The sequence below is a fragment of the Gopherus evgoodei genome, unplaced genomic scaffold (genome assembly GCF_007399415.2).
Source record: "Gopherus evgoodei ecotype Sinaloan lineage unplaced genomic scaffold, rGopEvg1_v1.p scaffold_78_arrow_ctg1, whole genome shotgun sequence".
In the NCBI taxonomy this organism is placed as follows: domain Eukaryota; kingdom Metazoa; phylum Chordata; order Testudines; family Testudinidae; genus Gopherus; species Gopherus evgoodei.
In genome coordinates, this window is record NW_022060099.1 from 1 (window position 1) to 26,618 (window position 26,618).

Consider the following 26,618-nt stretch of genomic DNA (forward strand, 5'->3'; position numbering starts at 1 on the left):
GGAGCTTTTCTCCCTTATACCTAATGGCGCAGCCTCCCCCCTCCGCCATCTTTGTTGGGGGCAAAGAGCCTGGCTGCCTGTTATTGCAAGCGGGTCTCTTAAGGACCCAGGGCTGCCCCCACTTCTTTAGTTATTGTAGGGACTGCCCTGTCCCGGCGCCAGGGAGAGAACCCAGGAGTCCTGCCTCCCAGCCCCCCCTGCTCTAACCACTAGACCCCACTCTCCTCCCAGAGCTGGGAGAGAACCCAGGTGTCCTGGCCCCCAGCTCCCCTGCTCTAACCACCAGCCCCCACTCCCTTCCCAGAGCCGGGAGAGAACCCAGGAGTCCTGGCTCCCAGCCCCCCTGCTCTAACCCACCAGCCCCCACTCCCCTCCCAGAGCTGGGGGAGAACCCAGGAGTCCTGGCTCCCAGCCCCCCCCTGCTCTAACCACCAGCCCCACTCCCCTCCCAGAGCCAGGAGAGAACCCAGGAGTCCTGGCTCCCAGCCCCCCTGCTCTAACCCACCAGCCCCCCACTCCCCTCCCAGAGCCGGGAGAGAACCCAGGAGTCCTGGCTCCCAGCCCCGCCCTGCCGTGGAAAGAACCCAGGAGTCCGAGCTCCCCAGAGGCCCCACCCCCTGCCCAATCCCGTCCTTCCGGAAACCCGACCAGCTGCTGGATTCCCCCATCTAGGGCTGGGCGCGGAGCCTCGCCCCTCCCTGCCACGCTCCCGCCGCCGCCTCCCCCGCACTCGGGGGGTGCTCGGAGCCCCGGGACCCCGCGGCCAGGCCGGACGGGAGCAGCCGTGGAGCGAGATTTCCCGGGGACCCCCCCCAGCAGGTCGGAGAGAGCTCAAACGGGGGCGTGGGGGGCTGTGTGTTCGGGGGGTGGGGCAGGATTTGGGGGGTGCCACTTCCCCCACCCTGAGAGTTTGGGGGTGAAATTCCCCCGCTCCGTTGTTTTGCGGGAGCAGGGGGGCTTGGGGGTGCCCGAACCAGCGATAGTCTGGGGGTGTATTTCGGGGATCACTATTTCGGGGTGTACCCCCCTCTGCCGGAACAAGCAGTGAGGATGGGGCTTTGAAACGAATCCGTCTGCGTTTCAGGGAGGGGTGGGAACCTCTGCTGCCCTCCCTGACAATGGGGGGCTTTGACCCGCTGGGGTTTTGGGGGTGCTTCCCCTGCCAGAACCCATGAGACTGTGGGGTATAGTAGCTGGCCTTTCAGGGTGAGCCTGATATCTCAGGGGTGTATCCCCCCCACCACCATGAGTGACTCTATGGGGTGAAATCAGCCAGCTGGTATTTCGGGGAGCAGTGCTTTTGGGGTGCATACTGCCACCAGCACAGAGAAATAGAGACTGAAGTTATTGGGATTTTTTTGTCAGAGGATTAATATTTCGGGATGCAAAGCTCCTTTAGATGTGGCGATCGGTGCACCTGACCAGTGAGGATTGCTAGGTTTTGGGGTACAGTGTTTGGGAGGGGACCTCACCAGCCCTGACAATATAGGGGTGAAATTAACCAGCTGGGCTGTGTTGTAAGGGGATGAGATTATTCTGGCCCTGAGCACAGAAATGTCAAGGAGTGAAGGATTTTTACCATTCAGAGGTGGGGTAAACATGTCGGGGTGCATGAACCGCTGTGATCTGCACTTAACGAGAATGTGCCTGTTTCTGGGGTGCAGTATTTGGGGGTGTCATTTCTGCTGCCAGGAGAATTGGTGTGGGGCAAAGGAGAAGTATTTGGGGGTGTCTTGGTCCTGCTGCGATTGGATCCTAATGTGGGTTTGTCTGTTTCAGGGGGACTCCTGATACTGGGGTGACCCAGCACTGAGGATGGGAGCCTGAAACAAACCAGCTGATATATCTTTCATGTGATTTCGGGGGGTTCCTGCCCCAGAGAGTCAAGGGAATGAAATTGGTGAAGCTCGGTATTTTTCCAAGGGTCAGTGTTTCGTGAGGTCGGACAATTGCCGGCAGAAGAGACACGTTGGGGTGGATTGAACCGGCCGGTGTGTGTTTTTTGGGGGGCAGCATTTTGGGGTGAATTAGCACCATTTCTAGGGGATACAACTCAGGCGCTGAAATTAACAAGGAGCCATATTTTGGGGGGTGTCTGAGCTCTGCCCCCAGCTCAGATAATTCGGGGGTGAAATCAACAAGGATTTGTCTCTGTCAGAGGAAAGGATATTTTGAGGTTCTGTTAGCCCTGGCGCCGGTGGATAGAATTGGACCTTGACAACACACTTCCCGACTCGCTGAAGGACTAGTATTTTGGGGCGAAGGACCCCAGGCCCAGCAGAGACGACTGAGGGAGATTCGGATCTTTGGGTGACAGCAGCTGCCAGCGGGACTGAAGTTAACCCAGACGCGGAGGAAATTCGTGGCTATTGTGGGGTGAAGGGTCCCTGATACCGCAAAATCGAGGAGCTGGCGTCTGGTTCTGGGGAGCAGCACGGGACCCTGAACTAACCAGGTGTTTGTGGAAGGCGGCTTTAGAGGGGAAAACGCCCCAGAGTTAGTTTCGGGGAGACCGGTGCGTTGGAGAGGGGAGCTGGCTGGTCTCCCAAGGTCTGGCCCCCTCACTGCTCCCTCCACCCCCCCACACTCCAGTGCTGATTTTATTTGGGGTGCTGGATTTTCACCGGTTTCCCCCATGTCCCTAAACAGAGCCAAGGCCTGGCTGACAAAACTGCGCTGGTGGGGGCCCGAGGCAGGAAAAGAGGGCGGGCTGACGGAGGCCCCCCGGAAATCCCAGCGATGGGGCGCCCAGCGCCTCCTGGCTCTGATAGGATGGGGACGCGCCGAGGATCCGGGCCCTGCCCCAGGAGAGAGCCTCTTCTCTAGGGTCTCCCAGGTCCCTCAGTATCTGTCCCCCCACCAGCCGCCAGCCGACGTCCCGGAGCATTTCCAGATCTGTTTCAACTTCTCCCGGCACCTCTTTGACCTCTGCGTGGTGACTCTGCTCTGTGCCTGCTCCCCGGCTTTCCGGCTGCTCCTGGATATTTTGGGGTTCAGGGGGCCCCTGAAAGTCTGGCTCCACGGGCTGGCCACTTTCCTTGTCACTACCTACGGGATGTACCTGGCCCTGTGGCTGGTCCAGAAATACCTGCTGCAGTTTGCCTGCCTCTACGGCTTCCTGCAGACGCTGGTGCTGTGCGTGAGCATCCGGGCCGCCGAGGAGGAGGGGCAGAGCGAGGCGGACCCGGGGGGTGTGGACCCTGACGGTGGGGCAGAGGCAGAGAGGACGGAGTGACAGCCCCACCCCTCCGCCTCGCACCTCAGCAATAAACCTCAGAGTCACCAGCGCCTGGGTGAGCGTGCGAGGACCAAGCACCGCCCACCTTCCACGCGGAGACACGAGACTCCACCCCCGGCACTATGGGGGTGAGGGCACCAAGACTTAGCCCTGCCCCCCTTGGGTACAGAGACATGAGACTCCACCCCCAGGCACTTGTGCGACGGGGTGGGGAACTGGCTGGCTCAGGAGTTTGGGGGTGTCTGCGGGGGATCAGAACCACTACAGGGAAGGAACCAATCAGAACCACTGGGATCCAGCCAAGCTGCGAGTGGATCTGCCGGGGGAGAGGGAAGTGGATCGGAACTGCTCTGGATCAGGGAGGACGAAGGGATTTGGGACCACAGGGAAGGGAGAAATGGGGGGTGGGCAGGATCCGGGGGGTCAGAACCAAGGGAGTGGATCTAGCTGAGCCATGGGAGGAGGGATTCTGTATTGGGGGGTGAGGGGGGAGATCCAGGAGTGGGGAGCAATGGGGGGGTCTCTTTTTAGCAATAACCCCCTTCCTTGGCGGCGGATGCCAGGGGAGGGGACTCCTGGGGAGGGTCTGACAAGGGAGATGTGGGGTGAGAGGGAGAGAACATGACGGAGGGAGAGGGGAGGTCTAGACCCCACCCCCCGCATCCGGGCTCCCAGTTGGGATGATCCCATGTTCCAGCTCTAGAACAATCTAGAACGTGACTTGGGTCTCCCACCTCAGGTGTGGTGGGGATGGACCCTGTCGCTCTCTTATACACCAACCTCGCCCCAGCCATCGCTTCCAATCTTGCTGCTGATCTAGAGTGAATAACGTCACCGTGGTGACGTTATCTAGAACTGACCACCGCAGCCAGCCTTCAGGGCGTGGGCCACTGTCTTTAAGAAACACTAAATCCCATCCCCACACCAGAGTGATCTAGAACAACCCAGACAGGAAATACAAGGCATGATCCAAAACCTTGGTGACCGATCTAGAAACAAGAGGTGCCGGTGATAGTCTAGAACATGCCACCAACCCCACCATCCCTATGTGCTACTGGGACAGGCCATCACCCAATCTAGACCCTGCTGTTCTAATCTAGAACCTCTCCTGAGGGAGGCCTGCTGGTCTGCAGGCTAGAGCCAGTCTCTCTGGGAAGCCTCTGGCATCTGACCTAGAACAGACCTCTGGTCTCCACCTCTTTGCCATCAGCCATCTCACAAGCTCTAGAATAAGGACCCTATTTAGACACAATCTAGAGCAACCCCAAGTGCCCGCTTTGCCACGCAGTCCGGAGTGAGCCTGCTATCTCTGTGGGGCACACTGTGCCTTTGCAATGATTCTCACCAGCACCCCCGTCGCTCTGCAATCTAGAACGAACCCTCCAGCTCCTGGATGGGATCTAGAAGGTCCACTCCCCTTGCCTTATGTTCTAGCCCATGCACTCGCTCCTGAGATATCATCTATCACAGCCCCTAGTACCTCCCTCTTGATCTACACTGCTCCAGGGACTCCAAGTGATCTAGAACATGCTCTGGGACACAGTCCAGAACCCCACCCCCCTTTGTGCTACAATCTAGCGCACACTTGGCCCTGCCCAGAAACACCCTAGAATGAGCCTCAGGCTCTGGAGTCTATGGGAAGCTCCCTTCTCCCATGTTTGATCTAGAACAACTTTCCCAGCATCCCTGCTTTTCCACCAGATTCTAGAACAACCCCCCCTTAACCCACCCAGCATAGGGACAATCTAGCATGACCCACCCTGCACCCAACCCAGACCGGTTTCCTGCTGTCTTTTCTCAGCAGCGTGGTGCTAGACAATCATTCCTTGCAGTCTCCTGATCATCCTGATCTAGAACCTGTCTGATCTAGAACAGAGTTGAAAGGAGATTTGAGTTGAGAAAAGTCTTTGTTCTTGATCCTGCCCCGTTTGCCTGCCCAGACTCCTCCTCCAGCTCTGCTAGTGCCCCTCAATCCAGGCCTGCATCCCCCCAGCTCTGCCCCGAATCCAGTCGGGGGGTCTAGATCAGCATCTATGGTGTGGGGTGGGGGTATTGGAGTCAAGGTTTGCTGCACTGTTTCCTGGGCAGGAGGGTCAGACCTGAAGTTGCTCTGCTCTGGAGCAGTGCGGGGGCAGAAATCTGTGACCTTTAGCTGTGGACTAATCCAGACCAGCGCTCGGGAGCCGATTCCAGAGCCCGGCTTCTGCGCTGGGTTTTAAACCTGTGTTTTATTTAAATAAAATGGAAAATTTGACAGACAACGAGCGGACGGCCCGGACTGGTTTTCTTATGTGGCCCAACTGAGACTGTCCTCCCTCCCCCCCATCACACCAGACCCTGCACAGACCCTTCGACCTAGAGGGGGGACGCCCCTGATTGAGCTGAGGGCCACATCGCAGCAGGCACTGCCCAGACAGACAGGGAGAGACTGTCCCTGCCCTGGGGCGTTCGAAGGCCCCCCGAAGTCTGAATCATTCAATCAATGGGGAAACTGAGGCCCAAAGGGAGATGAGAATTTCCTAACGTCACACGGGAAAGACGTTTCCTTTAAGTAAGGCTCAAGTAACCCCAGGCTGTGCAGTAGAATATACCAGCCTGCCCCTGCCCCCACCCCAGCTGGTGCCCCTCACTCCCAACCCACAGCCCCTGCTAACCCAGCCCTGGGCTCCCCCCCCAGCTCTGCTGGTGCCCCTCACTCCTGACCCACAGCTCCCCGCTAGCCCAGCCCTGCCGGTGCCCCTCACTCCCGACCTGCAGCCCCTGCTAGCCCAGCCCTGCCCGCCCCAGCCTTGCCGGTGCCCCTCACTCCTGACCCGCAGCCCCTGCTAGCCCAGCCCTGCCCGCCCCAGCCCTGCTGGTGCCCCTCACTCCCGACCTGCAGCCCCTGCTAGCCCAGCCCTGCCCGCCCCAGCCCTGCTGGTGCCCCTCACTCCCGACCTGCAGCCCCTGCTAGCCCAGCCCTGCCGGTGCCCCTCACTCCCGACCTGCAGCTCCTGCTAGCCCAGCCCTGCCCACCCCAGCCCTGCTGGTGCCCCTCACTCCTGACCCGCAGCCCCCCGCTAGCCCAGCCCTGCTCCCAGACCACTGGCCAGGCCCCATGTGCCTGTGAGTCGAAACCAGCGCTTAGGGACACATTGGCACAGATGCGGCAGGATTGGGATTTATTTGCCAGGCTCTGCGGAAATGGAGTTTTTTCCTCCAGGCGAATGAGGGGTCAGTCTTCGGGGGGGGGTGCTTCCTCAGAGGGGCCAGTCGCAGCAGCCTGGGGGGCTGGCAGAGGAGAGGAGAGAGAAATGGAGAAAGGCTTGAGATGGAAAACCGACTGAGCCTTCAAACGAAACCTGGGCCCTACAGAGCCCCCCTGAGTTGGTGGGGGGAGACCCAGGAGATCTGCCCCCCGAACCTCAATCCCAGCCACGGTCCCCACCCCACGGAATGGGGAGCTCGGTCTCTGGAGGCCTGGCCGGGGAGAGGGGGTGGAAAATCTGGCGGAGACCTGGCTCACTCCAGCCAGGTCAGGAGATGCGGGGCCCCTGGGGCGGGAGGGGGGTGTCCTGGGGCTGGGCTCACCTGGCAGTGGGTCAGTCAGGAATCCTGAAGCTGGCAGGTGTCTGGGGGGGCGGCAGAAGAGGGAGAGGGTTAGGGGGCGCGTGTCAGGGGGAATTACCCCATGGGGTAGGGATGGGGGGGAATTTCTGGGTGGGGTTGTGCATTAGTGAGCATTTTGGTGACCCCAGTAACCTACCCTGAATCCTCTTCCATGCCCCCCAAATCTACCCATCCTCCCAACACCTGCCTAACTGCCTCCTGAACCCCCAAACCTCCCTCACCCCCCACCTTTCTTCTCAGTGCCTCCCAAACCCCTCCCTGTAAATCTCCCACCCCCAATCTCCTCTCTCGCCTTCCCACCAAACTAATCCCACTGGCCGATGGGGTGAGGGGACCCCCTAAAGGCCTCCCCATCCTGGTGGTACCTTGGCTGCGGGGGATAAGCAGGAATTCTTCCATGTCCAGGCAGTAGGCTTGGCTCCGGAAATCCTCAATGCAGTCGTCCGCCAGATGGGGGGTGCGGGCTGGGGGGGAGGGAGGACAGGGAGTGACACCCCAGGAGTCCTGGCACCAAGCACCCCCCCCCCGTCCAAGGACCCAGTCCCCTCCCAGAACCAGGATAGATCCCAGGAGTCCGGGCTCTCAGCCCCTCTGCTGTCACCACCAGACCCCACTCCCCTCCTGGAGCCAGGGAGAGAACCCAGGCGTCCGGGCCACCACTCACAATACAGTAGGATCCTTTGATAGTCTCGGTCAGTTTCCTGGACAATGATGGTGTCTGGACACTTGCTGGAGAACAGTTGAGTCCTCATTCCCGGCCGCCCTGTGATGGGCGAGACAGAACCAGGAGCTGGGGGCTGCGGGTCAAGAGTGAGGGGCACCAGCAGAGCTGGGGGGGACAGGGCTGGGCTAGCAGGGGCTGGGGGTCGAGAGTGCGGGGTACCAGCGGAGCTGGGGGGGTGCAGGGCTGGGCTAGCAGGGGCTGCGGGTCGGGAGTGAGGGGCACCGATAGGGCGGGGGGGGGGACAGGGCTGGGCTGGCAGGGGCTGCGGGTTGGGAGTGAGGGGCACCGGCAGAGCTGGGCTAGCAAGGGGCTGCGGGTCGGGAGTGAGGGGCACCGGTAGGGCTGGGTGGGGGACAGGGCTGGGCTAGCAGGGGCTGCGGGTCGGGAGTGAGGGGCACTAGCAGAGCTGGGGAGCCCAGGGCTGGGCTGGCAGGGTCTGCGGGTCGGGAGTGAGGGGCACCGGTAGGGCTGGGGGGGGGGACAGGGCTGGGCTAGCAGGGGCTGCGGGTCGGGAGTGAGGGGCACCGGCAGAGCTGGGGGGGGGGCAGGGCTGGGCTAGCAGGGTCTGCGGGTCGGGAGTGAGGGGCACCACTCACCTTCTGTGGTCAGGTCGGTGCTCCCTTCGTTAAGCAGATAAATCCATGATCTGGGCACGCAGTCCCCTGATTTCCTGGGGGAGGGAGGGGGGGTCAGCTGGAGGGGCCTTTGGGGAGCTGGGTGGAAGGGGGGGTGGCTGGCCAGTGGAGGGAGGGTCACAGAGCACAGAGGGGCCATGCGAACGTCCAATCCGACATGCTCCAGCCCCGCCCCCAGCCCAGCCACTGGCCACCCCCAGAGGGGCTCGAGCCCCCACCATGGCCGGGAACCGATTTGGGGTGAGCTGCCTGGCTCATCTTGCTGAGACCCACCCAATGGGGGTCGTGGCCCATTGGAGCTGGGGGCCCGTTCCTTCCCCACCCCACTCCTAGCATCTGCGTGACCCGGGGGGAGCGGGGACCAGCCACCAGGACGACGCGCAGAGACCCCCACCCTGGGGCCTTTCGAGGGAGAGGAGTAAAATCATCCCCAGAGCCGCGGGGGGATCCCTTCCTGACCCTGCCGGTAAGACCCTGAAGCCTGAGTGTTGGGCTCGTCCAATGGGCCAAGTCCTTCTGCACCCTCACGGCCGGGTGCGCCCTGGATCCAGGGGGCTGGAGGGAGGTAGGGGGGGCCCCACTCACAGGCGGAGGGCAGCGCGGAGCTGTAGGCGCTGGGGCTGGGGGCCCTGCCCCATGTGGAAGACGGAGCCGTCAGTGCCCGCGAAGATCTCCAGGGCAACAGGGGTGGCTGCTGCGGCGGCAATGAAGTGCCAGGTGCCCAGGTACTGCCGGGGGAACTGTGGGGGGTCAGGGTGATGCAGAGACCCCCCCTGCCGCCCCCACCCCACAGACACCCAAGTATTGGTGAGGGAACCCCACACCCTTCCCTGCCGCCCAGGGGTCCCCAGGCCCACCTCTGGGCAGGCTCATCCCCCAACCCCACATGAACCCCCCTTCTCCTGGGTCCCCCCACAACCTTCAGTGCCCCAGCCTTGGGGATCCCCAGACCCCCTGATCCCAGGGACGGGCTCCCCCCAGACCCACCCCCCAGGGCCGGCTACCTGGTCCCGGTCCAGCCCGCTGGCTGGCAGCGGGGCAGGGGGGGTGCATGGGCTCAGGACGCCGATCAGGGCCCCATACAGGTACAGCAGGTAGGACCAGGTGCGCTGGAGCATGGCCGGTGGGGGCCGGGTTCGGGGCTGTCTGCCAGCCCTTGTCCCCGTGGCTGGCTCACCTTTGCCCCCTCCACCCCCCGGCCCACGTTAATCATTAACTTGCTGGAGTCCAGAGTCCCGTGCATGGGAGCGACCCAACGCCTACTGAGGCAGGGGGGCCCGATGGTAAACAGTGCAGCGAGGGAGGGGCTCTGGGAGCCTCCAGGAGATCCCACAACAACAGGGTGAGGTGTGGGGGGGATGGAGCTTACAGGAGACCCTACAATAATAAACCAGTGCCTGTAGCTGGGTGTTTGCAAGGGACCCCCTCCCCCAATAACACTGAACCCAGGAGACCCTACAATCCCAAGAGGAGGGCGGGCAGCTGATGCTGACGAGGGGACCCTACAATAACAAACCCATGTGGACAGAAACCCCTCTGAGAACAGGGCTGGCGCCCATAGGGTTGTGGGGGGAGCCCTACAAGAAGACGATCAGTTGGGAGCCACGCACGTGAGCGAAGGGTGAGAAACCCCATTTCGGCCGGAGATTGGGAGAAACTTTCTAGCTCTCAGGGGCGTTCAGTGCTTGGGTCGGGGCGGGGGGGGTGTTGTGGGATCCCCGTCCCGGGAGGTTTAAGAGCAGGTTGGACAAACCCCCCTCAGGCCGGGCCTGGGCTGACCTGGTCCTGCCTCAGCGCGGTGCCCGCCCGGCGTGGCTCTGGTTTGGCAGTAACAGGGTGGGCACCCTTAGTGTCTTGGGGAAAATGCTGCAATAACATCAACGTGCCCAGGGCCCCTCGTGTTTTGAGGAGACCCTACAATAACACAATGAGGGGGAGGCGTGTTCACCATTTTGGGGAGGCCGTACAGTAACATAAACAAACCTGGGGCCTGTAGTGTTTTGAGGAGACCCTACAATAACACAAAGAGGCGTGGGCGTCCCCACTGCTTTTGGGAGACCCTACAATAACAAACTGGCATTCTCTGCCTAGCCAAACTCATTGCCCATAACAAAGATGGCGGATGAGAGGGTTATTAAAGTACAACGTGGCCTGTAACCAGGACTGAGAACATGTCCCTCAACAAATATGGTGGCAAGTCAGGCGTCATAAGTATGTGCCCATAACCAATATGGCCGCCGCTTTGGCTTCGGCTCCTTGGAGCGCCAAGGTGTTACCCTCAAAAGATCTGTCGGGCCGGGGAGTTCGCGTCATCATTTCCACGCCAACCTCCAAGATGGCCGCCGCGCTGCCTTCACCGTATGCACAGCCGCATGGGCCCGCCCAGAAGAAAGATGGTGGACAAAGGCATTAGTACGCAGGCGCTGGCGAGCGAGGCCCCTCGAGCCGGGTATAGTAGTCCAAAAGGTGCCTGGACAAAATCGTCGCGATCGGAGGCGAACAAGCAGCACTGCCGCCTCAGAGCGAACAGACCCCGCGGCTCGGAACCGAGGAGCGATCAAGGAATGAGCGGCGGGGGCGGAGGAGGGCTAGTAGGTCGTTTTCACGGTGTATTTAATCAGGCGCCGGCCAAGACCGCCCCGAGGCGAAGGACCCGCTGTGTGAAGGCGGGGCGCGCACAGCTCTCGCGCATGCGCAGTCGGGCGCAGCAGCGGCGACAGGCGGCTGGAGGGAGTCGCTCCAGGGAGGCGCCGGGTCCCGCGGCCGCTTCGCCCCGTTCCGAGCCCGCATCGCCTCCCCCCCCCGCGGCCGCCGGAAGTGGGGCCCCGGGGCTCGGGCTCCACCGGAAGTTCCCGCCTGCGAGGCCGGGGGGCGGGGCCAGCGGGACTTGGCGCCCCCCCTCCCCCCCCGCCCAGAGGGGCCCTTGGAGCGCGGTGAGCGTCACGGGTCACGTGGGGGGGGGTCCGAGCGGCGCAGCTGCGCGTGTCCCCCCCCCCGCGGGGAGAATGTCGAGTGGGGGAGGGGAGGGGGGTTACGTTCAGGGCACCCGGGGGTGCAGGGTGGGGGAGGGGAGGGGGGTTACGTTCAGGGCACCCGGGGTGCAGGGTGGGGGAGGGGAGGGGAGGGGGGTTACGTTCAGGGCACCCGGGGGTGCAGGGTGGGGGAGGGGAGGGGGTTACGTTCAGGGCACCCGGGGGTGCAGGGTGGGGGAGGGGAGGGGGGTTACGTTCAGGGCACCCGGGGGTGCAGGGTGGGGGAGGGGAGGGGGGTTACGTTCAGGGCACCCGGGGGTGCAGGGTGGGGGAGGGGAGGGGGGTTACGTTCAGGGCACCCGGGGGTGCAGGGTGGGGGAGGGGAGGGGGGTTACGTTCAGGGCACCCGGGGGTGCAGGGGAGGGGGGTTACGTTCAGGGCACCCAGGGGTGCAGGGTGGGGGAGGGGAGGGGGGTTACGTTCAGAGCACCCAGGGGTGCAGGGTGGGGGAGGGGGTTACGTTCAGGGCACCCGGGGGTGCAGGGTGGGGAGGGGGTTACGTTCAGGGCACCCAGGGGTGCAGGGTGGGAGAGGGGAGGGGGGTTACGTTCAGGGCACCCGGGGGTGCAGGGTGGGGGAGGGGGGTTACGTTCAGGGCACCCGGGGGTGCAGGGTGGGGGAGGGGAGGGGAGGGGGGTTACTTTCAGGGCACCTGGGGGTGCAGGGTGGGGGAGGAGAGGGGGGTTACGTTCAGGGCACCCGGGGTGCAGGGTGGGGGAGGGGAGGGGGGTTACGTTCAGGGCACCCGGGGGTGCAGGGTGGGGGAGGGGAGGGGGGTTACGTTCAGGGCACCCAGGGGTGCAGGGTGGGGGAGGGGGGTTACGTTCAGGGCACCCAGCAGTGGCTGATCTGGAGGCAACGAGGGCCCCGGTCGCGTAACCCGCTGTCCTGTGACAGGAGCCGGCGCCATGGCGGAAGCGGAGAACCTCGAAGTGATGGTGAAGACGCTCGACTCGCAGACCAGGACCTTCACCGTGGAGGCGGAGGTGAGAGGTTGGGAGGCTGCTGGGTGCGGCTCGATCCCGGGCCGGCTCTGTCCGGCTAAAGGGATGTTCTGCACCCGCCCCATTCGGCTGTTTGGCAGCTCCTGCTCCCACCCCAGAGCCAGCCGCAGCTCAGCCCCGGGCGGGGGGTCCCTGACTGGCTAGCCCCTGCACCCCACCCCACAGGGGCTGCATGCACGGGGTGGCGAGCCCAGTGTGTGAGCCGAGACGAGGTGATGGGTGCAGGTTTGACCCCACTGGTTCTTGCCCCTTTCCCCTGTAGGTGACAGTGAAGGAGTTCAAAGAGCACATTGCGGGCTCAGTAAATATCCCCGCGGAGAAACAGCGTCTGATCTACCAGGGGCGAGTCCTGCAGGACGACAAGAAGCTTAAAGAATATAGTGAGTGTGGGGGGCTGCGGGTTGGGAGTGAGGGGCACCGGCAGTGCTGGGGGGGCAGGGCTGGGCTGGCAGGGGCTGCGGGTCGGGAGTGAGGGGCACCGGCAGTGCTGGGGGGGCAGGGCTGGGCTGGCAGGGGTTGCGGTTCGGGAGTGAGGGGCACCAGCAGACCTGGGAGGACTGGGGGGATGGAGTCCAGAGGTTTAAGGTTCTGGTTTCACCCCCTTTTGTCTCTTTTTTCCAAGATGTTGGGGGCAAAGTGATCCACTTGGTGGAACGTGCCCCTCCCCAGGCTCAGTCGCCCTCCTCTGGGGGTCCCTCTGGAGCCAGCTCGGCCTCAGCCCCCCACAATGGCATCGGGGGCCGGGGAGCCGGTGCCACCGTCCACGACCGTAACGCCAACAGCTACGTCATGGTCGGGACCTTCAATTTACCAGTCAGCATTATGGACCCGCAGCCGCCCTCACAGGTGAGTTCTGCCAGGGGCGCGATGGGGGTGGGGCTCTCTCCTGCCGGCAGCGCTAGCCCCAGTGCGTTGCTGGGGGTTGGCTCCTGGAAAAGGCAGCTTTTCACTCTCCTCTAGCAGTTTGCTTTGGTTTATTCTCTGTGTGGTTCTCTGATGGGTATGAGATCTTTTAGCCAGTGTGTGTCACCAAGAGTGATGGGCGGGTGGGAACACAGGACTCCTGGGTTCTCTCCCGGCTCTGGGAGGGGAGTGGGGGCTGGTGGGTTAGAGCAGGGGGGCTGGGAGCCAAGATGCCTGGGTTCTCTCCCCAGCTCTGGGAGGAGAGTGGGGGCTGGTGGGTTAGAGCAGGGGGGCTGGGAGCCAGGATGCCTGGGTTCTCTCCTCGGCTATGGGCAGGGAGGGGGGCTGGTGGGTTAGAGCCGAGGGGGCTGGGAGCCAGGACTCCTGGGTTCTCTCCCGGCTCTGGGAGGGGAGCGGGGACTGGTGGGTTAGAGTGGGGGGGGCTGGGAGCCAGGACTCCTGGGTTTCATCCCGGCTGGGGGAGGGCAGAAGGGGTCCGGTCTCTATCCACCTCCTCCTTGTGCTGAGTGTCTGTGGCCCCTCCCTCCTTTCTCTGTTTTTATTTATTTTTTCTCTCTTTTCCTGTTTTTCTGCCTTTTTTGTTTCCCTTGGTTTTCTCCGTCTCTCCCTCCTTCGCTCCTGTCTCCTGCCTCCTCCCCCTAAGATCGACGGATCCTCTGTGGATGTTCATATTAATATGGAACAGGCGCCCATACAGGTACTGGAGGGGGGTGGGCATTGGGGGCGCAGGGGTGAAAGGTCAGCGGGGGTTGGGGGCAGGGGGGATTCTGGGAAGGGTTAGAGAATTGGCAGAGCACAGGGCTGGTTCTGGGTCTGAACCAGTGAAATTCCCTCCCGGAAATCGTCTTTGGGGGCTAAAGGGGACAGAAAACAGCTGAGTGGGCCCATTTACTGATTCTGGGGTTACTCATTGAGGGGTGGGGCAGGCAAGGCCCATGGATCTCATCCAGGAGGCGGGAGTCCCAGGCTGGTCGGGCCTGGGGGGTGTCCTGGGGGCTCTGGGTCCCCTGTTCTGGATTGACCCTTGGTCTGGGGGCCCCGTGGTGGCTGGGCCCAGGTATGTGTGTGTGTGTGTGTGTGTGTGTGTGTGTGTGTGTGTGTCCCGTGGTGGCTGGGCCCAGGTGTGTGTGTGTGTCCCGTGGTGGCTGGGCCTGTGTGTGTGTCTCGTGTGTCCCTGGCTGGCCGGGCCCCGGGATCTGGTCCGGGTTAGTACCAGGCTGTCCTCTTGGGAGCTCCACTCCCAGGCCCAGCCCTGACCCAGCCCTGCCCTGTTGTTCCAGAGTGAGCCCCGCGTCCGCCTGGTGATGGCACAGCACATGCTCCGAGACGTGCAGGGCATCCTGGGCCGGCTGGAGGTGAGTGCCGTGGGGCTGAGGCCCGGTGGGGGGGAGGGAGCGGGAGTGCCATGGGGCTGAGGCTCCACTCGCGGGGGGGAGGGGAGTCCCAGGCTCTGAGCCCAGTGTGTCTCTTTCTCTCTCTCTCTAGGGTCGCACCAATGGGCAGCCGCAGCCCACGCCAGAGAATGCCCCCTTGGCCCCCGACGAGTCGCTGCCCTCCACCAGCCCCGGCCAGCGGGAGCCAATGGAGGCAGCTGATTCGGAGCCCCCAGCCGCGCCCGGCGAGGAGAACCCCCAGCCTGGGCCGGAGCCGCCCCCAGCTTCCGAAGGGGCCCCCAAGTGAGGACAGGGCTGAGCGGGTGGGGTGGGGAGCGGGGCCCTGGCGCCCACTGAGCCCTGTCTCCGGTCTCCCTGCAGCCACCCGGCGCCGGCTGAGTACGTGGAGGTGCTGCTGGAGCTGCGCAGGGTGGAGGAGCAGCTACAGCCCTTCCTGCAGCGATACCAGGAGATCCTGGCCATGGCCAGCACCACTGACTACAACAACAATGTAAGGGCTAGTTAACCCCCCCCGGCCCCGGGCAGTGAGAATGGGATGTGCCAGGCCCACCCCTGTCCCAGGGAGAATGGGATGTTCTGAACACCCCCCTCCCTGAGATTGGGATGGTCCAAGTCTCCCCCTGTCCCTTCAGAATGGGATGTTTGGAACATTCCCTCCAACGCTGTGAGATTGGGATGGTCCAAATCTCTTCTCTGCCCCCCACCCCTGTCCTGGTGATAATGGGATGGTCCAAATTCTGCTCTCCCCCCCAATCTATGAAAGGGTGGTAGGATCCAAATCCCCGCTCCCCACAAGTCAGTTCTAACCCTTGGGTATGGTCCAGGCTCCTGCCCCAGCTGTCAGGCCTTTGATTGGCTAGAAGCCGAGCAGCTCAGAGCATAATGGTTTGCACCATGCAAGGGGGTGGTGATTATTTTGGCTCTGAGATGGGTGATACCATGAAGAGGAGAATGGGGACTCTGAGCTGGGCTGTACCATGGATAGGATGGCAGAGGGTGGGGAGGTGGGTGATACCATGGGCGGCACTGTGGGGGCTGACCGTGCCCCCTGTGTTGGCAGACGGAGGGGCGCGAGGAAGACCAGCGCATCATCAACCTGGTGGGGGAGTCCATGCGCCTACTGGGGAACACGTTCGTGGCCCTGTCTGACCTGCGCTGCAACCTGTCCTGCAGCGCCCCCCGCCACCTCCACGTGGTCCGGCCCATGTCCCACTACGCTGCCCCCATGGTGCTGCAGCAGGCTGCCATCCCCATACAGGTGAGCTGGGGTGCAGGACCCAGGCGTCCGGGACGCTGCCCGCCCCTGAGGGGCCTCGGAGCTCTTAGGGAGGGAGGATGGATCCAGGTTTCTGGACTAACCCCACCTGGGGGCTCCCGGGGAGTCAGGTGTCTGGGATGATACCCCTAGAGGGGCTTACAGCCCCTGTGGAGGGGGATGGACTCAGGGCCCGGGATGACATGTCTCGGTAGGGTCACAGCTCCAGGGAGGGAGGGGATGGACCCAGGCATCCGGGATGGGCCCCCTAACTTCTCATCTGTCCACAGATCAACGTTGGGACCACAGTGACCATGACGGGGAACGGTGCACGCCCCTCCCAGCCTGGCTCTGAGGGACCTGCCCCCACTCAGCCCTCCCCCCCGATCCTGGCTGGAGCCCCCAGCCCCGGGGAGCCAGGCCGGGGCCCAGAGAGCCAGCTGGGGCCTGGGGCGGCCCCAACTCAGACCCAAGGCTCCCAGACCAGCCACCCCCGGGTCATCCGCATCTCCCACCAGACCGTCGAGCCCGTTGTCATGATGCACATGAACATACAGGGTGAGTGGGAGACCCCCGAGGGGCGGGGAATGGGGCAGGGGCACTGACTGGCTTGGGGCGGCGGAGGCCCTGTCCCCCCGGAGGGCACTGGCTGGTTCGGAGGGTGGGAATGGGGCGCAGGGGCCCTGTCCCCCCTGGAGGACATTGGCTGGCTCGGGGGGAAAGAGGGGGTTGGGGCAGGGGCCGTTCCGCTCCAGGACTCCTGGGTTCGATCCTGGGTCAATCATCTTGTTTCTTATCCTCAGATTCTGGGTCTCAGGCACCAGGGGGCGGCTCTGGGGGCACCGTTTCCATGGGCACTGCTGGACCAGCCGGGCATGGCCCGGGCATAGGTGAGATGTGCCCAGCCTTAGAGCCCAGGGCTGGGCTAGCAGGGGCTGTGGGTTGGGAGTGAGGGGCGGGGATGGGGCCTGGGGGGCAGGGCTGGACAGGGGGACGGGCAGGGCTGGAGCTGTTGTGGCAGCTTCCCAGTAGGAGGCGCTGCGCTGACGCCGCCTGGTGACTCGGCTGTCTCCCTCCCCCCAGCAGGAGGCGCTGCGCACGTTCCCCTGCCCAGCCTGCCCCCGGAGCTGATGCAGGCGGTGGCTCACCAGATCACCCAGCAGGCCATGGCGGCCGCGGCTTCAGCCGCCACAGGTGGGTGTGGCCAATGGGGGGCAGTGAAGGGCCGCTCTGCCCGAGAGGTGGCTGCGTTCCCACCCTGGCGGCTCGTTGTAACCCGGTTCCTTCCTGTGCCGCAGGCCAGCAGGTCCCTGGCTTCCAGTCAGCCCCAACGCGCGTGGTGATCGCCCGGCCCTCAGCCCCATCCGCCCGGCCCACCCACCCGGGGGCCCCCCAGGCACCAGGACCCGTGGTGAGAGCCCAGCGAATGGGGCATGGGGCCTGTCCCCACTACAGGGATTGGTTGGCTTGGGGCGGGGACTTGCTGTTTAAGGGGGGTGGGGAATGGGGCAGGGGCTTGTTCCCTCTAGGGGGTGCCAGCTCCCAGCCGGCCCCAGGGCAGGGACTGGCTGGCTCCGGGGCGGAGAGTGGGGCAGAGTCTCTTCCCCGTTAAGGGGCACTGGCTCAGAGATAACTTCTGTCTTCCCCCCCCCCCCCAGGTCCCCGGCATAGGGGGCAATGCCTCCCTGGCACAGATGATCAGTGGGCTCCTTGGACAGCTGCTGATGCAGCCGGTTCTTGTGGGTAAGTCTCTGCCCCACATGTCTCCTTTGGGGTGGGATGGGGGGCAGGAAACTGGGGCCGGGGGGGTGTGTGTCTTTTCTCACCCGTTGTCTTGCACCATAGGGGTTCGGAGAGCCTTTGGCGGTGTGAGGTGCTGGGGTCATGGGTGGGGCAGCGTGTGTGTGCGGGGGGGTTATTTCGGGGGATTAAGAGAGGATTATGGGAGGGGACGGTGGAGTGGGTAGGGAGAGATTGAGGGGTTAGGCAGGGGGCATTATGAGAAGGTTTGGGGTGAATGGGGATGACTGGGAAGGGGAAGGGCAGGGCCTTCTATGCTAATTTTGCTCCTCCCAGCTCAGGGCAGCGGTTCATCTTCGGTGTCATCTTCCTCCTCCTCCTCCACCTCCACCACCTCGTCGGCCTCCTTCCCGGCCCCGGCCTCCCCGCCCACGGCCTCAGCCAGCGCCGCCACCACCAACACTGCCACCACGGCGGCGGGGGGCAGCTCTGCCGGGGCGCCAGGGGGCCCCGTGCCCTCTGCCTCCTCCTCGGCCCAGCCGCCCCCGCCCACTGACGATCTCCACTTCTCCCAGCTCCTGGGCAACCTGCTGGGGGCGACGGGCCCGGGCGTGGCTGGCGTGGGCTCCCCCACCATCACCGTGGCCATGCCTGGCATGCCCGCCTTCCTGCAGGGCATGACAGACTTCCTGCAGGTGAGCACTGCCCACCCCATGGCATTCTGGGTAAGGCCAGACTTCCCCCTATGTCCTTGACTGGAGAGCCTGCCCAAGCCGTCCTTGACTACTGTGTCTTTCTGTTGTCCAGGCCACGCAGATGGGGGCCGCCCCCCCACAGGTGCCAGAACAGGCTCCACCCCCTGCCCCTCCCCCTCCTCCGCAGCCAGAGGCCCCTCCAGCCCCTGCCCTGCCCCTGATGTCTGAGCGGGTGTCAGGCAGCGAGCGGGGGCGGGGCCGCCCCCCTGGGGGCCCCGAGGCCCTGACCCCCGAGTTCTTCATCAGCGTGGTGCAGGGAGTGCTGTCGTCCATGATGGGCTCGCTGAACGCCCAGCAGGGCAGCACCGAGAGCATCGCCAGCTTCATCCAGCGCCTCAGCGGTACCAGCAACCTCTTTGAGCCGGGCACCGAGGGCGCCATCGGTGAGCCACGCCCCCTCTGGGCGGCCACGCCCCCTCTGGGCAGCCGGGCCCCGCCCCTTCCGGCAGCCACATCCCCTCTGGGTGGCTGGGCCCCATCTGTTCCCACAGCCCCACCCCTCTGGGCGGCCGGGCCCCGCCCCTTCTGGCAGCCACGCCCCCTCTGGGCGGCTGGGCCCCTTCTGGCAGCCACAGCCCCACCCCTCTTGGGCTGCTGGGCCCCGCCCCTTCTGGCAGCCATGTCCCCTCTGGGCGGCCGGGCCCCGCCCCTTCTGGCAGCCACGCCCCCTCTGGGCAGCCGGGCCCCGCCCCTTCTGGCAGCCACGCCCCCTCTGGGCGGCCGGGCCCCATCTGTTCCCACAGCCACGCCCCCTCTGGGCTGCTGGGCCCCACCCCTTCCGGCAGCCACGCCCCCTCTGGACTGCTGGGACCCGCCCCTTCTGGCAGCCACGCCCCCTCTGGGCTGCTGGGCCCTGCCCCTTCCGGCAGCCACGCCCCCTCTGGGCGGCTGAGCCCTGTCTGTTGCCACAGCCCCACCCCTCTGGGCTGCCGGGCCCCGCCCCTTCCACAGCCACGCCCCCTCTGGGTGGCCTGGCCCCGCCCCTTCCAGTGGCTCCACCCCCTCTGGGCTGCTGCCCCCCCGATCCTTCTGGCGGCCCTGCCCCCTCTGGCTGCCTGGCCCCGCCTCTGCTGCCTCGTCCCGTCCCTTCCAGCAGCCCCACCCCCTCTGGGCTGCTGGGCCCTGCCCCTTCCTGGGGGCTGTGCCCCTTCTGGCCAGTCCCCCACCATCCTGTCAGGCCACATTCCTCTTGGCTTCCCTCGCCCCCTCCTGCCTGGCCCCCCTGCCAGGCCCGGCCCCCCGGGGGTGTCCCGCTGCCCCATTGCCCCCGTCTGTTCCCAGGCTTCTTCGGGGACCTGCTCTCGCTGATCTGCCAGAACTTCTCCATGGTGGACGTGGTGATGCTGCTCCACGGGCAGTTCCAGCCACTGCAGCGCGTCCAGCCCCAGCTGCGCCGCTTCTTCCACCAGGAGTACCTGGGGGGGCGGGAGCCCTCGGACCACAACGTGCGGGTGAGGGGCCCCCCGAATCCCCCACTCCTTCCACCAGGAGTACCTGGGGGGGCGGGAGCCCTCGGACCACAACGTGCGGGTGAGGGGCCCCCCGAATCCCCTGACCCAGCCCCCTGAATCCCCTACTCCTTCCACCAGGAGTACCTGGGGGGGCGGGAGCCCTCGGACCACAACGTGCGGGTGAAGACCCCCCCGAATCCCCCACTCCTTCCACCAGGGGGGCATCCAACCCCTGCTGAGCCCCCCAAACATCCATGAGCCCCTCGACCCCTGCTCCTTGTGGCCCCCACTCCTGACCCCCAGCCTGGCTGTCCCCCTTTCTCCCCTCCTAAACTGTGTTTGCTCCCCCAGGTGGCCACCCACAGCCTGATCACTGGCCTGCAGGAATACATCCGCGAGAGCTTTGTGAGTGTCCCCCCTGGGCTGGGGGGGCCCGTTCTCCCCTCAGCTCCCTGGCTGTGGGGGGGGCCCCACCCTCACCGGCTGTGGGGGTTGGGGGGGGGCTGTTCTCCTTTCACCTCCCACCGGCTGCGGGCAGAGGGGGGCCCTGCTTTCCCCTCACCCCACCCCCCAGCTGCGGGGGGGGCCCACTCTTACCAGCTGCAGGCTGGGGCTGTTCTCCCTTCACTCCCCCATTGGCTGGGGGGGGCCCTGCTCTCCCCTCACCCCACTCTCACCGGCTGCAGGCTGGGGCTGTTCTCCCTTCCCCCCTTCCCCCCCGGCTGCGGGGGGCCCCACTCTCCCCACTCCCAGTGGCTGTGTGCTGGGGGAAGCTCCACTCTCCCCCATTCCGTTCAGAGGTGGCCTGAGGACAATGGGGGGCAGATGGAACAGCCCCCCCCAGTAATGGTGTGTGAGGGGCTTCCCGGGGGTGGGGGGTCCCCAGTGTCTCATTGCTGCTCCCCCCGCCCCCCAGGCCTCGGTGCGGGTGCAGGATGGGGTCGACATCACCCGGACCAATCTGGAGTTCCTGCAGGAGCATTTCAGCCGCATCGCCACCCACATCCTGCGCTGCGCTGGTGAGGGGGCTCACGGGGGGCCAGGGAGGGTGTCGCAGGGGAGGTCCCTGGGGCTGGGAAGGGGGTTACTGGGGGGAGGCTGGGGGGGTGTCGCGAGGGAGGTCCCTGAGGCTGGGGGAGGTTCTGGGGGAGTGTCCCAGGGGAGGTCCCTGAGGCTGGGGGCTGAGGGGGGGTGTCGCATGGGGGGTTTCTTGGGGGTTCTCGGAGGTTACAGGCCTGGCTCTAATGCCCCCCCCCGCCCCCAGACCCCACCTTCGGGTGCCGGCTGCTGGAGCTGTGTAACCAGGGCCTGTTCGAGTGCCTGGCGCTGAACCTGTACTGCCTGCGGGGGGAGCGGGGCGCCCTGACCGCCGTCATCAACGACCGCATCGTGAGTGCCTAGGCCCCCCCAGGGCCCCGGCCAGGATCGTGTACCTGCACTGGCACGGGGGTGCTGATGGGGAAGGGGGGGATGTGGGGGGTTGTGCTGGCCAGCAGGGGCGGTGGCAGCGCTGTGTGGCTTGGGGGTGTGGGTAGTACTGGCCGGCAGGGTGTTCTGGGGGGTGACACTGCCCCCCCCCGTCCCCCAGCAGCGGCTGTCGGCGGACGTGAACCCCTCCCTGGTGAGCTGGCTGACGGGGGGAGTTGGGGGGCGGTGCCGGCTGGGGTGGGTTCCAGGGGGTAACACTGACCCCCCGTCCCCCAGCAGCGGCTCTCGGCGGACGTGAACCCCTCCCTGGTGAGCTGGCTGCCAGGGGGAGTTGGGGGGCCGGTGGTACTGGCCGGCGGGGTGTTCCGGGGGGTGACGCTGCCCCCCCGTCCCCCAGCAGCGGCTCTTGGCGGACGTGAACCCCTCGCTGGTGAGCTGGCTGACGGGGGGAGTTGGGGGGGATGCGGTGCCGGCTGGGGGGGGCTCCGGGGGTAACACTGACCCCCCTGTCCCCCAGCGGCGGCTCTCGGCGGACGTGAACCCCTCGCTGGTGAGCTGGCTGACGGGGGGAGTTGGGGGTGCGGGTGGTATTGGCCGGCTGGGGGGGGCTCCGGGGGTAACACTGACCCCCCTGTCCCCCAGAAGCGGCTCTCGGCGGATGTGAACCCCTCGCTGGTGAGCTGGCTGACGGGGGGAGTTGGGGGGGTTGCAGTGCCGGCTGGGGGGGGCTCCGGGGGTAACACTGACCCCCCTGTCCCCCAGCGGCGGCTCTCGGCGGACGTGAACCCCTCGCTGGTGAGCTGGCTGACGGGGGGAGTTGGGGGGCAGTGCCGGCTGGGGGGGGCTCCGGGGGTAACACTGACCCCCCTGTCCCCCAGAAGCGGCTCTCGGCGGATGTGAACCCCTCGCTGGTGAGCTGGCTGACGGGGGGAGTTGGGGGGGGGTTGCGGTGCCGGCTGGGGTGGGTTCCAGGGGGTAACACTGACCCCCCGTCCCCCAGCAGCGGCTCTCGGCGGACGTGAACCCCTCCCTGGTGAGCTGGCTGCCAGGGGGAGTTGGGGGGCCGGTGGTACTGGCCGGCGGGGTGTTCCGGGGGGTGACGCTGCCCCCCCGTCCCCCAGCAGCGGCTCTTGGCGGACGTGAACCCCTCGCTGGTGAGCTGGCTGACGGGGGGAGTTGGGGGGCAGTGCCGGCTGGGGGGGGCTCCGGGGGTAACACTGACCCCCCCGTCCCCCAGCGGCGGCTCTCGGCGGACGTGAACCCCTCGCTGGTGAGCTGGCTGACGGGGGGAGTTGGGGGGCAGTGCCGGCTGGGGGGGGGCTCCGGGGGTAACACTGACCCCCCTGTCCCCCAGAAGCGGCTCTCGGCGGATGTGAACCCCTCGCTGGTGAGCTGGCTGACGGGGGGAGTTGGGGGGGTTGCGGTGCCGGCTGGGGGGGGCTCCGGGGGTAACACTGGCCCCCCTGTCCCCCAGCGGCGGCTCTCGGCGGACGTGAACCCCTCGCTGGTGAGCTGGCTGACGGGGGAGTTGGGGGGCAGTGCCGGCTGGGGAGGGCTCCGGGGGTAACACTGACCCCCCTGTACCCCAGCGGCGGCTCTCGGCGGACGTGAACCCCTCGCTGGTGAGCTGGCTGACGGGGGGAGTTGGGGGGCGGTGCCGGCTGGGGGGGCTCCGGGGGTAACACTGACCCCCCTGTACCCCAGCGGCGGCTCTCGGCGGATGTGAACCCCTCGCTGGTGAGCTGGCTGACGGGGGGAGTTGGGGGGCGGTGCTGGCTGGGGGGGGCTCCGGGGGTAACACTGACCCCCCTGTCCCCCAGCGGCGGCTCTCGGCGGACGTGAACCCCTCGCTGGTGAGCTGGCTGACGGGGGAGTTGGGGGGCGGTGCCGGCTGGGGGGGCTCCGGGGGTAACACTGACCCCCCTGTACCCCAGCGGCGGCTCTCGGCGGATGTGAACCCCTCGCTGGTGAGCTGGCTGACGGGGGAGTTGGGGGGCAGTGCCGGCTGGGGAGGGCTCCGGGGGTAACACTGACCCCCCTGTCCCCCAGCGGTGGCTCTCGGCGGACGTGAACCCCTCCCTGGTGAGCTGGCTGACGGGGGGAGTTGGGGGGCGGTGCCGGCTGGGGGGGGCTCCGGGGGTAACACTGGCCCCCCCCGTCCCCCAGCGGCGGCTCTCGGCAGACGTGAACCCCTCGCTGGTGAGCTGGCTGACGGGGGGAGTTGGGGGTCGGTGCCGGCTGGGGGGGTCTCCGGGGGTAACACTGGCCCCCCTGTCCCCCAGCGGCGGCTCTCGGCGGACGTGAACCCCTCGCTGGTGAGCTGGCTGACGGGGGGAGTTGGGGGTCGGTGCCGGCTGGGGGGGGTCTCCGGGGGTAACACTGGCCCCCCTGTCCCCCAGCGGCGGCTCTCGGCGGACGTGAACCCCTCGCTGGTGAGCTGGCTGACGGGGGGAGTTGGGGGTCGGTGCCGGCTGGGGGGGGCTCCGGGGGTAACACTGACCCCCCTGTCCCCCAGCGGCGGCTCTCGGCGGACGTGAACCCCTCGCTGGTGAGCTGGCTGACGGGGGGAGTTGGGGGGCGGTGCCGGCTGGGGGGGGCTCCGGGGGTAACACTGCCCCCCCTGTCCCCCAGCGGCGGCTCTCGGCGGACGTGAACCCCTCGCTGGTGAGCTGGCTGACGGCCATGATGGGGCTGCGGCTGCAGGTGGTCCTGGAGCACATGCCTGTCACCGAGGAGCAGGTGCTGCCGTACGTGCGCCGCGTGGGCGAGGCCCCCCAGGTAAGGACGGGCCGGGGGGCAGGGGGGGCAGGGCAGCCCCCCGGTGTCCCCTCTGACCCTCCCCCTCTCTGCAGCCAGCGCCAGATGAACCCATGGAGTTGCAGGCGGCCGAGCAGCCCCCCGAAGCCGCGCAGGTACCGGGTGCGGGGGTCCCTGCTGTGAGGTGGGGGGAGGCTGTCAAGGGTGAGGGGCCCCTGCTGTTTGGGGGGACTGTGGGGGGTCCCTGCTGCTGGGGTGGAGGGAGGCTGTCAGGGGGGGCTGTCGAGGGAGCCCCACCATCTCTTAACCCCCCCGGTTACAGCGAGACAGCGCGGCCTCGCCGGCCCCGGCTACCACGGCGGAGGAGGCCCTGGCGCAGTGCCCAGAGCCGGAGCCGGGGGAGCTGCCGGGGGAGCCTGCGCCTGACGCCGAGCCCTGGGCAGCGGCCGTGCCCCCGGTGAGTGCCAGGCCTGGGGGGGCGGTGGTGGGGGCACCCGTGTCCCCCCGTGACTGACCCCCCCCTGTGCCCCCAGGAGTGGGTGCCCATCATCCGGGAGGACATCCAGACCCAGCGCCGCGGGAAGCAGCAGCCGCCGCTGAGCGACGCCTACCTGACGGGCATGCCGGCCAAGCGCCGCAAGGTGAGCCCCCCCAGTGCCTGCCCCCCAACCGCACCCCCCGCTGAGCCCCATAGCCGCTGAGCGACGCCTCCCTGGCAGGCATGCCAGCCAAGCGCCGCAAGGTGAGCCCCCCCAGTGCCTGCCCCCCAACCGCACCCCCCACTGACCCCATAGCTGCTGAGCGACGCCTACCTGACGGGCATGCCGGCCAAGCGCCGCAAGGTGAGCCCCCCCAGTGCCTGCCCCCCAACCGCACCCCCCGCCGAGCCCCTCAGCCGCTGAGCGACGCCTCCCTGACGGGCAGGCCGGCCAGGCGCTGCACGGTGAGCCCCCCCAGTGCCTGCCCCCCAACCGCACCCCCCACCGAGCCCCTCAGCCGCTGAGCGACGCCTCCCTGACGGGCATGCCAGCCAAGCGCCGCAAGGTGAGCCCCCCCAGTGCCTGCCCCCCAACCGCATCCCCCGCCGAGCCCCTCAGCCGCTGAGCGATGCCTCCGACGGGCATGCCGGCCAGGCGCCGCAAGGTGAGCCCCTGCCCCCTAACCGCACCCCCCACCGAGCCCCTTAGCTGCTGAGCGACGCCTACCTGACGGGCAGGCCGGCCAGGCGCTGCAAGGTGAGCCCCTGCCCCCTAACCGCACCCCCCACCGAGCCCCTCGGGTGTTGAGTGACACCTCCCTGACGGGCAGGCCGGCCAAGTGCCGCAAGGTGAGCCCCCTGCCTACCGCCCCCCAACTGCACTCTCCCTCTGCTGTGCCCCAGACCATGCGGGGCGACGGCCCCCAGCTGCTCCTCTCCGAGGCCGTCAGCCGAGCCGCCAAGGCCACCGGCGCCAAGCCCCTGGGCGGCAGCGAGAGCCTGAGCCGGGAGCTGGCCGAGCCGGCGCTGCAGGAGGGCTACTGGCAGCAGGTGAGCCCCCCGCGCTGCCCCTGTGGGTCGCCCCCTGCCCTATTTGGCACCCAGCAATGTCCCCTGTGGGTTGGCCCCATCCAACACCCCCTTATGGGTCTGTGACAGCAGCTGGGCCCCCAAAGCTCTCTGGGGTGGGGCTCCCTGTGTGTCTGCGCTCACCCCTCCCCCCTCTCTTCCAGCTCTGCGCCGACCTCCAGAAGCGGCTGCAGGAGGATCCCAGCTTCAGTCCCCAGCGGTTCCCCAACGCTGCCCGCGCCTTCGGGGATGAGGCCTAGGGGGCGCCCGTGCCCCCCACCCCGTATTTATCCCCTGCCCCACCCTGGGGCACCAATAAAGCCACTTGGTGTTGGGCTGTGGGTCCTGTCTGTGCTGGGGGCCTTGCTCCACTCACTGTACCTCAGTTTCCCCTGTTCTGTGGCTGCAGAGAGGGGAGTTTGGGGGGGGGGTCGTCTCCCTGGCTACAGAGCTGTGCTGGGGGGGGGTGTGAATCAGCCATTACCCCCCAGCGAGGGGAAAAGAGAGAATCTCCCTTGGGGCCCAGGACCTGGCCAGGGTCGCTGCTGCCCTGGGGCTGTCCCAGAACGGGCCCTGTGCTACCTGCCCTGGGGGGGCTGACCTGAGCTCTGCCACCAGTGCTGATGGGTGTCAATTTTATCCCCTCAGCACCAGACACAACACTGCCCCCCCCCCCCGGGGAGTGAGCAGGTCACCCAGCAGCATTTCTGCCCCTGCAAGGCACTGTTAACCCAGGGGACTCCTCGCTGCAGGACTAGGGCTCAAGCCAGCCATGGAGGACAGACCTGCCCCCGCCTGGGGGTGGGTCACTCAGGAACTGCCCCGTTTTAGGCCTGCACTGCACTGACAGCCCTAGTGTAGACCCAGCCCTGCTGCCCCCCCACCCAACCCCTGCCCCCCCACACCAGGGCCCCCCCTTTTGTGTTTTAACCTTTTATTCATTTTTTTAAACAGTTTTTCAGTTTATTTTGTAACAAACCTGCTGCCCCCCCAGCGGGGGGAGGGGAGAGAGGCCCCTGCCCTACACATATTTACACGCAGCTGGGCAGGGGACCCCCCATTAATTCATGTGAATCAAAAACAAACCCAACTCCAGTTACATTCAGTGGGGCAGCTCCACAGTGAC

The 26,618-nt window shown here is 66.2% G+C and overlaps 3 protein-coding genes across 7 annotated transcripts; 2 read left to right on the top strand and 1 right to left on the bottom strand.

The window, feature by feature from the left end:
- Positions 1-600: 600 nt before the first annotated feature.
- Positions 601-5,502, top strand: CUNH6orf47 (chromosome unknown C6orf47 homolog). The gene is made up of 2 exons (XM_030547955.1): positions 601-819; positions 1,780-5,502. Exon 2 carries the CDS (start codon positions 2,636-2,638, stop codon positions 3,233-3,235), a length of 600 nt encoding a protein of 199 aa, XP_030403815.1. The 5' UTR covers positions 601-819; positions 1,780-2,635; the 3' UTR covers positions 3,236-5,502.
- Positions 5,503-6,393: 891 nt separating this feature from the next.
- On the bottom strand, positions 6,394-9,387 carry APOM (apolipoprotein M). Its single transcript, XM_030547948.1, has 7 exons — positions 9,211-9,387; positions 8,792-8,946; positions 8,168-8,241; positions 7,512-7,610; positions 7,213-7,311; positions 6,809-6,849; positions 6,394-6,508 (listed from the first exon to the last, which is right to left on the bottom strand). The coding sequence occupies exons 1-6, from the start codon at positions 9,322-9,324 to the stop codon at positions 6,824-6,826; spliced, it is 567 nt and encodes a 188-aa protein (XP_030403808.1). The 5' UTR covers positions 9,325-9,387; the 3' UTR covers positions 6,394-6,508; positions 6,809-6,823.
- Positions 9,388-11,044: 1,657 nt separating this feature from the next.
- On the top strand, positions 11,045-25,842 carry BAG6 (BCL2 associated athanogene 6). Of its 5 annotated transcripts, none has more exons than XM_030547943.1 (26): positions 11,045-11,139; positions 12,136-12,224; positions 12,505-12,622; positions 12,865-13,088; positions 13,810-13,863; positions 14,447-14,521; positions 14,652-14,842; positions 14,921-15,050; positions 15,621-15,818; positions 16,106-16,373; positions 16,619-16,705; positions 16,899-17,009; positions 17,114-17,226; positions 17,474-17,558; positions 17,892-18,250; positions 18,363-18,693; positions 19,592-19,761; positions 20,113-20,166; positions 20,678-20,780; positions 21,026-21,150; positions 23,821-23,967; positions 24,042-24,101; positions 24,269-24,403; positions 24,480-24,587; positions 25,328-25,474; positions 25,657-25,842. In XM_030547943.1, exons 2-26 carry the CDS (start codon positions 12,147-12,149, stop codon positions 25,750-25,752), a joined length of 3,567 nt encoding a protein of 1,188 aa, XP_030403803.1. In that variant the 5' UTR covers positions 11,045-11,139; positions 12,136-12,146; the 3' UTR covers positions 25,753-25,842. The 5 variants fall into 5 exon arrangements, with proteins under 5 accessions (XP_030403803.1, XP_030403804.1, XP_030403805.1 ...); XM_030547944.1 differs by having other exon boundaries at positions 17,114-17,223; XM_030547945.1 differs by having other exon boundaries at positions 16,902-17,009.
- Positions 25,843-26,618: the final 776 nt, after the last annotated feature.